The sequence below is a fragment of the Pleurodeles waltl genome, chromosome 6 (assembly GCF_031143425.1).
Source record: "Pleurodeles waltl isolate 20211129_DDA chromosome 6, aPleWal1.hap1.20221129, whole genome shotgun sequence".
Taxonomy (NCBI): Eukaryota; Metazoa; Chordata; class Amphibia; order Caudata; family Salamandridae; genus Pleurodeles; species Pleurodeles waltl.
The window spans coordinates 17,053,185-17,065,278 of record NC_090445.1 but is presented as its reverse complement, the minus strand read 5'-3'; the positions used below and the strand labels follow the sequence as shown (position 1 = coordinate 17,065,278).

The 12,094-nt window shown below is 47.7% G+C and overlaps 1 protein-coding gene across 1 annotated transcript in view; it reads left to right on the top strand.

The window, feature by feature from the left end:
- FNBP1 (formin binding protein 1) overlaps positions 1-12,094 on the top strand; it is a 331,426-nt gene that overhangs the window by 256,309 nt on the left and 63,023 nt on the right. Inside the window, exon 4 of the mRNA XM_069241973.1 lies at positions 3,795-3,942. Within this exon, the coding sequence (XP_069098074.1) occupies positions 3,795-3,942 (148 nt within the window). The remainder of the gene's footprint in view (positions 1-3,794; positions 3,943-12,094) is intronic.

The following is a 12,094-nucleotide window of genomic DNA, read 5'->3' as shown; positions in this document are numbered from 1 at the left end:
TTATTCTTTTGCGAAATGTAAAACACTCTGGTGCTTTCACGTATGCATTCCAATTGTTTTTACAACATTACCTGTTGCATATTTACAAAAGCCACAAGTGGTGCTGTAGAAGTGTGCAGATGTCTCTCGCGTAAAGCATTGCACCAACACGGTGCATTGCCCGAGTAACCACCAGTAACACCTTTTCACGGAGTGCACTTCACTTACAGTGTGATGTGGTTCTAGCACATTTGGGGGATGGAGGGGTTCACACTTCTCTTTTATGACATTAAAAGGAAATTCAGCACCAATAACCACCTAATGCACATAGCTTGAAGGAGGGGATGTAATACAAAATAAAAAACCTGATAGTGTCTCCCTTGAAGAAAGAGCAGCTGACGTGAGCTTGCAGGACCTGTTAGATGCACAACCAAGCACGAATTCGAACACAAAATGAAACACAAAAGGAAAAGCCAAAAACATCTTTCTGAAGTTGAGTAACAGAAAAACTCTCCTAGGCCAGCAACTCTCTCTGCCACCCTGAACGTCAGCTATCTAACAAAGGACATATCCTTATCACAAAGAAGGAGCTTCTGCTCACAGGTGCACCTCTCCCCTGGACACACACTTAACCACAATGAGTCCAGCCAGTTCCTCAGCATGCCCATTCTGCAGCGATCACCTGGAATCATTCCTTTTATTTTTTACATCTGTGCTGTTCAATGCTCATGAAAGATCTGCATGGCCTACTGTGAGGCAATGTGGGCAGGACAAATACATTAATTAATTGTTAATAGAGGTCCCGGAAGAAGGCTCTGAAGAAGTCATCCTACATGTGGGCACTCCACCTGTTGATCGTTGTAGGTGTAGAGCACCTGATTAGACTACACCTACACGTGCTCTGCTTTATCAATGGAAACACTATTGACTTGTAAATTTCAATATTTGGCAGTATGTGAAATCTGCGGTAATTGTGCGAAAATTTTGTATTCCTGATCAAATGTCTGCAAGAGTGATTTGCATCACACTTACATCTAAAAAATATGTTTTCAAGTGTATGTATCCTGCAGCTGGCTAAGCAGTCTCCTTTTAAAAGTGTGACATGAACTGAAAAAAACACCCTTTGGGTACTAACACCGCTTAGGGACCTGCTAAAAACATCACATTTTTAACTAACCTGACTGTGCATTCTTGATTTTCTTAACTGTGTTGCTGTTTTGAATAATTATCTCATGTGAACTACGCACAGTTCTCTCTGGCAAGTTTGCTGCTTGAGCCAACTATCAAGGATGACCTCCATGTTCCTCACCTAGATTACCTAAAAGAAGCCAGAAAACCTAAGCTTTGTGTGAGCTCAGTCAAAGTTCATGCCAAGACTGGCATCTCATTTCACCCAACAGTCCAGTTTTTACACTGCATTTATTTTCAGCATTCTTGAATATTTTGAAAGTTAACATTCTAATTGACATATGTATGGAATCTGTACTATTTGCACATCTCTCCTTCTCTCCTCTTTGTGTATTCTGGTGTTGATGTATGTTATATCCCCACACACCTCTTGTCACCTTCCGTGTATCATGATGCTAGACTCTCTGCTACCTCAAATAGGTTGCCCCAGCCCCCTTTAGGGTGCACACACTTGTTTTTATGACATTCATTCAGTGCAGTTAGGAGAGAGAATCTACTTTTGTTCTCAGATGACTCAGGCTGGACGGCTACTCTACAAAGACTCACAATGCAAGTGCCCAGTGCTCTTCCCAGTGTGCATCTTGACTGAGCTGCTTTTAGGATAGGTCAGTTCATCGGTAAATGGAAGGTGTAGGGATCTAAATTTGTGGATTTTGAGTTTTTTTTTTTACTTTCAGAAACCTACTAAATTAAGAAAGAATAACTGGGCCCAAGCAGGTTTCAGAGGCAATAATCCACTTAATATAAATTAAATAATCTTAGTAGATTTTGGCCGCTGCAACCTTGTTGCATGGGCCCGGTTATTGTTCCTTAATTCCATATGGTTCTATACATTTCCCAAATCCGCAGCTCTACACAGTTCGTACATATTAGCTAAGTAAGCTTGACTACCTGAGCACTGCTACCACTCGAGAGTCAGAGGCCATGGATTACATTGAATACTTTGCTTTCAAAATTCCAGACTAGTAGTTGAAACCTTGCTTCTCCCTACGGGCTCTGGAAAAAAGGCTGAAAAGCAAAGAATTGAGCCTTTAATGTGAAACGTCTTCAGGTCTGTTCTGCGGTTCCTGTGCAGATAATAGGACTATGGGCCTGATTACTACTTGGCGGATGGGATACTCCGTTACAAATGTGACGGATGACCTATCCGCCGTATTACAAGTTCCATTATATCCTATGGAACTTGTAAATTGTCAGGCGGATATCCATCATGTTTGTGACTGAGTACCCCATCCACCAAGATCGTAATCAGGCCCTATGTGTTTAGGACGGCAGAACAGCAGAGCGTTGGAGACCAAGTCTGTCCACACTGTGAGTGACTGTAAGCCTAACTCCTGGCTAGCTCAGTGCTCCACCCGAACCCCCAAACCCACAGGGTAAAAGGTGATTATGGCAATCTGAACATGACACACTGACTCCCTAGGGAAGTAGTCGGAACAGATCTTACCCCTTTCGTATGGTTACTCATGCATGCCAAGGCATGACACAAAAGATGCAAGATAAGTTTTCATTACTTTTATTAAAACAGTCGCAATCTGGCATGTAAAGAATGAGCTGCGATAATCAGAATTACAAACATGGCAAAGAAGTTAAACAGCCCAACCCTCATGCATGTGCTTCTAGATGTTCTAGAGGTTCCTGCCTAACCCTAGTCCACCGTGAGAGCTAAGCAGTTGTATCCTTCTGTCTGGCCCAACTTGAGGGATTAGTCCCAGCCCCATACCTGGAGATAGTGTCATGAGTCAGCCTGTGGTGTAGATGGCAATCCTCTCATAGGCTGGTAGATCAGCGCCAGCCAAGCGTCATGTCGCACAGCGTGCGTCCCAGGGATATTTATGGCCGGAATGCCCTCTGCCCCCTCTGGGTCAGTGCACATATATATATATATATATATATATATATATATATATATATATATATATATAAACCCTAGTGTATTGGAAGTACAGTTCCAATGCAATGCAGTGTCTAGGTGTTAGAACCTGTCTCCTGACAGGCAGCATAAACTAGCATAACATGTACAGTGTTCTTTATCCTTAGACAGAAGGTATTGATTACATATTGTGCAAAGGCTAACTAAACACACAGCTTGTTTCTCGCTTTCCTAGAATAAAAGCAAGTTGATAAAAATATGTAAAAATCATGGCTAAAAGCTGTCTTACTAAAATGAATAAAATATGAACTACAAAACAAAGCTAAAACAATCATGACCATCTTGGGTCCTCAAGACAGGTCCTGGCTTTTGATGGCAATGATGAAGCTGCAGATGGGAGGTGATATGAGGGTCCCACACTTAGATTTAGTGCTGTTAGTTTGGTCAGTTTTGGTCAAGGTGTAATGCGTATGCCTTCTAAATCATTTGTAGGGTCATGGAATTATACCTTGTCTGCGCCCTCTCCAGATACTCCTCCCATAAAGCCTTCCTAGTCGCTGTCCCATGCAGGGCCATCCTGGGGTGGAGCGCTCTTTGTTAGGTAGGGTCATGGAATGACACCTTGTCTGCGTCCTCTCCAGATCCTCCTCCTGTACGGCCTTTCTAGTCGTTATCCTGTGCAGGGTCCTCCTAGGGTGTAGTGTTCTTGGTTAGGTAGGGGCATGGAATAACACTTTGTCTGCTTCCTCTCCAGGTACTCCTCCTGTAAGGCCTTCCAGAGCACGCTGCATGAGATGAATGACTACGCGGGACAGCATGAGGTTATCTCTGAGAACATGTCCTTGCAGATCACGGCGGAGCTGTCGCGATACGTGCAAGAGGTCAAGCAAGAGAGGAAGTCGGTGAGTTGGTGTCACTCTAGATTCTCTTATATTCGATGATGCCTTTTGAACTGTCTGGAGCCTTGTTAGATATGCTCCCAGGGATTACAGACCCTGGTCTGTGTGAGAAGTGCATGTGATGGATTATGTAGGGTCATGGGAGCCAGCTGAGGGTACACATCACACTTTCTACCCCATTCGTCGGTGTCCTGAGCACATTCAGGAACCAGCTGCGTAGTCCAAGAGCTAGCCCATGTTCTCAGACTGCACCATACCTTCAATCCTCCTTTAGCCTTATATTGTCCTTTCTTCCATTGACATTATTTATTCTTGCAGTCATTTCACTCTGCCATCCTCCCTTGTGTCAGCATCTTTCTTTTTAGCATCTGTATTGTGCCAGGAAGCCAACTTCTACTAAGTATGAGGGGGCCCCTTGTACGTCAGTGCCAGGGAGCCTTTTAAGCTCAATAAAGAAAACCTTCTACATTCACTCAGTGCCAGGTAGCCCCTGTACGCTCTGTGCAGGACGCCTACTTTCACTCGGTGCCAGGGAGCCCCTGTACGCTCTGTGCAGGACACCTACTTTCACTCAGTGCCAGGGAGCCCCTATACGCTCTGTGCAGGATGCATACTTTCACTCAGTGCCAGGGAGCCCCTATAAGCTCTGTGCAGGATGCCTACTTCCACTCAGTGCCAGGTAGCCCCTGTACGCTCTGTGCAGGACGCCTACTTTCACTCAGTGCCAGGGAGCCCCTGCACGCTCTGTGCAGGACGCCTACTTTCACTCAGTGCCAGGGAGCCCCTGTATGTTCTGTGCAGGACGCCTACTTTCACTCCGTGCCAGGGAGCCCCTGTTCGCTCTGTGCAGGACGCCTACTTTCACTTAGTGCCTGGGAGCCCCTGTACGCTCTGTGCAGGAGGCCTACTTTAACTCCGTGCCTGGGAGCCCCTGTACGCTCTGTGCAGGATGCCTACTTTCACCTCCGTGCCAGGGAGCCCCTGTACACTCTGTGCAGGATGCCTACATTCACCTCCGTGCCAGGGAGCCCCTGTACGCTCTGTGCAGGTCGCCTACTTTCACTTAGTGCCAGGACGCCTACTTTCACTCCGTGCCAGGGAGCCCCTGTACGCTCTGTGCAGGACGCATACTTTCACCTCCGTGCCAGGGAACCCCTGTACGCTCTGTGCAGGACGCCTACTTTCACCTCCGTGCCAGGAAGCCCCTGTACACTCTGTGCAGGACGCCTACTTTCACGCAGTGCCTGGGAGCCCCTGTACGCTCTGTGCAGGACGCCTACTTTCACTTAGTGCCAGAATGCCTACTTTCACTCAGTGCCAGGGAGCCCCTGTACACTCTGTGCAGGACGCCTACTTTCACGCAGTGCCAGGGAGCCCCTCTATACTCTGTGCAGGACTCCTACTTTCACCTCCATGCCAGGGAGCCCCTCTACACTCTGTGCAGGATGCCTACTTTCATCTCCGTGCCAGGGAGCCCCTGTAAACTCTGTGCAGGATGCCTACTTTCACCTCTGTGCCAGGGAGCCCCTGTACACTCTGTGCAGGACTCCTACTTTCACCTCTGTGCCAGGGAGCCCCTGTACGCTCTGTGCAGGACACCTACTTTCATCTCCGTGCCAGGGAGCCCCTGTAAACTCTGTGCAGGATGCCTACTTTCACCTCTGTGCCAGGGAGCCCCTGTACACTCTGTGCAGGACGCCTACTTTCACTCAGTGCCAGGGAGCCCCCATAAATTCTGTGCGAGAAGCCTACTTCCTCTGCAGTGACAGGGAGTCCCTTTAAACTCTGTGGGGGAAGCCTACTTTCACTGCAGTGCCAGGGAGTCCCTTTAAACTCTGTGCGAGAAGCCTACTTCCACTGTAGAGACAGGGAGCCCCTATAAATTCTGTGCAAGAATCCACTTCCACTGCAGTGACAGGGAGTCCCTTTAAACTCTGTGTGAGAACCCTACTTTCCATCAGTGTTATGGAGCTCCTTCAAACTCTGTGCAAGAAGCCTAGTTTCATCGCAGTGTCAAGGAGCCCCTTTTAACTCTGTGCAGAAAGCCTACTTTCACTCAGTGCCAGGGAGCCCCTATAAATTCTGTGCAAGAAGCCTACATCCACTGCAGTGCCAGGGAGTCCCTTTAAACTCTGTGCAGGAAGCCTACTTTCACTCAGCACCAGGAAGCCCCTTTAAACTTAGTGTCTTGGAGCCCCTATTGTCTCAGTGCCAGGGAGCCCTCCTTAACCTTAGTGCCTCTTTGCATCATTCATTTACTGTCAGACGCCCTCTCTAAACTTAGTGCCCTGGAGCCTCTATTCACTCAGTGCCAGGCAACCCTCCTTAAACTTGGTGTCTCAGACCCCTGATTCAGGCAGTACCAAGAAACCCTCTCGTTAGAAATGGGGTCTTTAGTTACAGTGGTTTGTGCCCTGTCTAAGTAGGGACCCTCACTCTAGATAGAGTAAGGGAGCCACAGAGCAATGACCACCGCCACCACCACCATCACCATATTTATCTGAGTAAAACAAGACCAAAACGACAAATATCCAACATGCACAAGTAGTCCGGGGCCACTCACGAGGGAGTGCGGGCCGGCCATGAAGTCGCACAGACCCAGGGTAGTACGGTACCTTGGAAAACAATGAGGAAACAAAGATGTTGCACAGAGTCGGAGAGGTGAGGCTTCGCTGGAGCCGGTGCAGCGTTGGTTCCTTACGGGTACCGGGGAGGTGAAGTGTCACTTCCTTACTGCTAGGCAGGAGTGGTGAGGAGTTGGTTCCTTACTGCTAGGCAGGGGAGGTGATGGGGTGCCGGCGGCGAGAGTTTGGTCCCCTACAACAAGGCGAGGTCGATGAATCCAGCAGGTCAAGATGGAAGGCGTCAACTTTGCGGTGTCATGATCACACCACTGGGCCACAGGTGCTGCGGCGTAGTCGGGTATCACAGACTTAAGTGCCTCGGGGTGTGGTGGGACTTCAGAGGTGCTGCGTCAGGCCTCTTTTGCAGGTCAGTCGTGCAGGCAGCTGCGCTAGTAAGGACTCTCAGCAAGAGAGCCCAGGCGCTGGCAGGTGAAGTCTTTGATGTCCCTGAGACTTCTTAACAAGGAGGCAAGCTCAGTCAAAGCCCTTTGGGAACCTTGGAAAGCAAGATGTAGAAAGTCCAGTCCTTTCACTCCCAGGACAGAAACAGCAAGTACAAGACCAGCACAACTGGCGAAGTGGCAGTCCGTCCTACTGCATCCAGCTCTTCCTCCTGACAGAATGTCCTCAGTCCAGAAGTGTTCTCATTCTGAGGTGTCAGAGGTCAAGTACTTAAACCCATTTCTGCCTTTGAAGTTGGCAAACTTCAAAGATAATTTTTTGTAGTGCATAAGACCCTGTCTTTCCTGCCTGGCCCCAGACACACTCCAGAGGGTTGGAGACTGCTTTGTGTGAGGACAGGTACAGCCCTATTCAGGTGCAAGTGTCAGCTCCCCACTCTACCCCAAGGAGACCCATCAGGAAATGCAGGGCACACCTCAGCTCCCTTTGTGTGACTGTCTAGAGTGAATTCACAAACTGCCCAACTGTCATCCTGACCCAGACGTGTATTCCACAGCCAGGCAGAGGTACAGAGTGGATAAGCAAGAAAATGCTTTCTAAAAGTTATTTTCTAATAGAACAGGGCAACACAATAATCTAGGTAGGTAAATGCAAAGAATACAGTGTTCTGGAGGAATTATTTCATATATTACTTAATACATGAATGACTCAATCTAACCAGCATATCATCAAATGCATTACAAAATGAACAAAACACAGCAGGCAGCGTATTTGTTTATGAACATCAGTATTTTGCATCAAATCAATAAAGTCAGAACTTTAAATACATCTTAAATAGTCAACACTGTTGCCCTCTTTATAATGATCAATATGAACATGGTTGCTTTTATATAAATAAAAGGATCATCAAGAAACAAAACCTCCTCTTAACCGATAGCACAGTAAAATTATCAGTTCCAGCATAAAAGGAAGTGTCTTAAAAAAATATATCAGGATACATCAGCCCAAAGGTGCCATCTGTAAAATTAAATGAGGAATTGCTGAGGTTTCGGTCTCAGATTGGCCAGCCAGTCCATGAGACCATCATCAGGACTCAGTGTTGAGAGTAAACCACACGACCTTGCCAATATTACATTGGTCAATAAACTCACTTATTAAGGAAGCCGCTACTGTCGGACCCCGAGTCAGCGCTGTCATAAAACACAGATTGAAAGACTCCCTTTCTAAAAGTGGCATTTCAAACCTACAATTCAAAAAACAACTTCACCAAAAGCAGTATTTTTAAAATAGTGAGTTCAGACACCCTAATCTCCACATCTCTATCTGCTCTCAATGGGAAATTACACTTAAAATATATTTCAAGACAATCCTAATGTTACCCTATGGGAGAGATAGGCCTTGCAATAGTGAAAACCGAATTTAGCAGAATTCCACTATCAGGACATGTAAAACACACCACTACATGTCCTACCTTTTAAATACACTGCACCCTGCCCTGGGGGATGCCTTATGCCTACCTTAGGGTGACTTAGATAATAAAAGGGAATGTTTGGGCCTGGCAAGAGGGACACCTGCTGGGTCGACATGGCAGTTTAAAAACTGCTCACAGAGACACTGCAGTGGCAGGTCTGAGACATGTTTACAGCTACTCATGTGGGTTGCACAATCAGTGCTGCAGGCCTACTAGCAGCATTTGATTCACAGGCCCTGGGCACACATGGGGCACTATACTAGGGACTTAATAGTAAATCAGATATGGCAATCATGGATATACCAATCACCAATACAATTTAGACAGATAGCACTTCCACTTTAGCACTGTTCAGCAGTGGTAGAGTGCCCAGAGTCCTAAAGCAACCAAAAATGAACTTCAGCTCAGGATCAAAAACAGGAGGACAGAAGCAAAAAGACAGGGCAAACAACTCCAACAGCTTTCAGGTCTAACACCTCTTAGACCAAACTTAGCGCCTCAGAGCCCATTTTCACTCAGTGCCAGGGAGTCCTTCTTAAACTTAGTGCCTCAGAACCCCCATTCACTCGGTACCGGGGAACTCTCTTTAAACTTAGTACCTCAGAGCCCCCATTCACTCTGTGCCAGGAAGCCCTCCTTAAACATAGTGCCTCCGAGTCCCCATTCACTCGGTTGCAGGAAGCCCTTCTTAAGCGTAGTGCCTCGGAGCCCGTTCACTCAGTGCCGGGCCTCTCAACTTAAGGCCTCCAAACCCCCATTCACTCAGTGCCAGGGAACCCAATTTAAAACTGGGGCCCTGTTCACAAAGGTAAACTTAGACATTTGGTCTAAGTTTAGACCAAAAGTCTACATTTTGGACTTTTCGGTGTTCAGAAAGGTAAGTTACGAGCTGTATCTTTATGTCCCGGATGGAATCTCTGCACCGGGAGTGGAATCTCTGCACCCAGTGCGGAGATTTTACCCCAAGTGCGGACGTAAAGATACTACTTGTAACTTAACTTTGTGAATACTAAAAAGTCATAAACTTAGACTTCTGGTCTAAACCTAGACCAAAAGTCTAAGTTTACCTTTGTGAATTAGGCCCTTAGTGTCTCGGAGCCCCCATTCACTCAGTGCCAGGGAGCCCTCTTTAAACGTAGTGCCTCAGAGCTCCCATTCACTCAGTGCCAGGGAGCCCTCTTTAAACTTAGTGCCTCGGAGCCCCCATTCACTCAGTGCCAGGGAGCCCTCTTTAAACTTAGTGCCTCAGAGCCCCCATTCACTCAGTGCCAGGGAGCCCTCTTTAAACGTAGTGCCTCGGAGCCCCCATTCACTCAGTGCCAGGGAGCCCTCTTTAAACTTAGTGCCTCAGAGCCCCCATTCACTCAGTGCCAGGGAGCCCTCTTTAAACGTAGTGCCTCGGAGCCCCCATTCACTCAGTGCCAGGGAGCCCTCTTTAAACGTAGTGCCTCGGAGCCCCCATTCATTCTGTGCCAGGAAGCCCTCCTTACACATAGTGCCTATGAGCCCCATTCACCCAGTGCCAGGGAACCCAACTTAGCGCCTTGGAGCCCCCATTGACTCAGTGCTAGGGAGCTCTCTTTAAACTTGGAGCCTCAGATCCCCCATTCAGTCAGTACCAGAGAGTCCTCTTTAAATTCGGTGCCCCAGAACCTTGGTTTACTCAGTGCCATGCAGACCCCATTCATTCTGTGCCAGGAAGCGTCATTTTATTCACTGCCATGGAGCCTTGTTTTACTTAGTGACAAGGAGCCTTTCTTCACTCGGTGCTAGGGAGTCTTGTTTTACTCAGGGAACTTTATTTCACTTTGGTACAAGGAAATCCCTTTTACTTTGTGCCAAGGAGACCCCATTCATTCACAGATAGGGGCATTCTTTCACTCAGTGCCAGGGAGATTTTGTTTTACTAGCTTCCTGAGAGATTCCTTTCACTCAGCAGCAGGGAGTCCCATTCATTTAGTGCTAGTGAGATTTCTTTCACTGAGAACCAGGGATCTTTGTTGTTCTGCGTTTCAGAGAGATTTCTTTCACTCAGTACCAGAGAGTCCCTTCACTGCGTTCATTCAGTGACTGGGGGCCTTCTTTCACTCAGGGCCAGGGAGATCTTTTTTATTCAGTGCCAAGAAAATTTATTTCACTCAGTACCAGGAAGTCACCTTCACTTCGTGCCAGGGAGACCCTGTTCATTCAATGATAGGGAGCTTTCTTTCACTCCGGGGCAGGGAGATCTTTTGTAGCCAGTGCCAGTGAGATTTCTTTCACTCTGAGCCAGGGAGCTTTGTACTTCTGGGTTCCAGAGAGATTTCTTTCACTCAAACTCAGAGGGTCCCCTTTACTTCGTGCCAGGGAGACCCTGTTTATTCAGTGATAGAGAGCATTCTTTCACTCCGGGGCAGGGAGATCTTTTGTAGCCAGTGCCAGTGAGATTTCTTTCACTCAGAACCAGGGAGCTTTGTACTTCTGGGATCCAGAGGGATTTATTTCACTCAGAACCAGAGGGTGCCCTTCACTTTGTGCCAGGGAGACCCCATTCATTCAGTGACAGAGAGCATTCTTTCACCCAAACCAGGGAGCCTCCTTCGCTTAGTTTCAAGGAACCCTTGTTTACTGAGTGCCAGGGAGCCCCTGTGCATTCAGGGCCAAGGAGCCCCCTTTCGCTCGGTGGCAGGTAACCAGCACTCCGGGCGCTGCTGCAAGGACCTGCCCTCCTGAGGTCTGAGGCAGCAGGTGGATAGTGCGGGCCTGTGGTCCCTCAAGGCTCTTTCCAAACATAGAGAAGTTTGAGCATTAATAATGCATCACAAGCTGCTGTGATGGGGATGAAAGGGCCATAAACTTCCTCCTTTGACTGTGTTTCAGGGTGTCCACCTCCTCTCCGCTCAGGAGGGGGGTGCTGAGGCAGACCCCATGGCACCGGGTGCGTGCCAAGGCGATTAACACGAGGCGTTGGAGCAGTAATAATGGCAAACATTTCACATGCTTCCTGCCATGTCTGGAGCGCATGTTTTTCTATCTCCAGTTCCAGTTCTTATGAATAAGGTGGGTCCAGGCATCTCCTCTCCACATATATAAATATACAGTTTTAACTCTGTCTCTTCTGTTGCATCCATAAGTGAACCCAGAGCCCTGAATGCCTCCTCCTTAGGGCGAGCCTAGCAGACCTGTGTGTGCCACAGCCCACCCGTTCTTTAACTTTGGCTGGCTTTATTGCACTCATTTGCTTGCTTCTTATTCAATGAGTTTCCTTGACCCAGCTTGCCCATCTTGTGTTTGTTTCCTACCCTGGGGCACAGCCTCTTCATCTCTCTGCTCGACTGGCTTCTATCCTTCCACTATTTAGTTTTGGGAACTAATTGTATTCTTTTTAAGCACTCCATGAGAGTGGATGTGTTTGCCAGCTGTTGCGTTCATGTGCTTCTTCCCCTCTCATTCACCCTGGTTCTGGCTTCCTTTCGTTGGAAGCTCTCTTGAGCTTCTCCCACCCCCAGCTAAAATCCCTGCCTTTCTATGCTCCATGTTTCTCTCTCTCTGGTTACAAACTCTCTCGTGCTTTTCCCCATCAGATTCGCTGCCTCCCCATGCTTCGTGCTTTCTCGCTTTTGAGGTAGAGCCCTCTCTGTTGAAACATTTAGGATAAGTGCTCCAGGTCGCAGGTGAT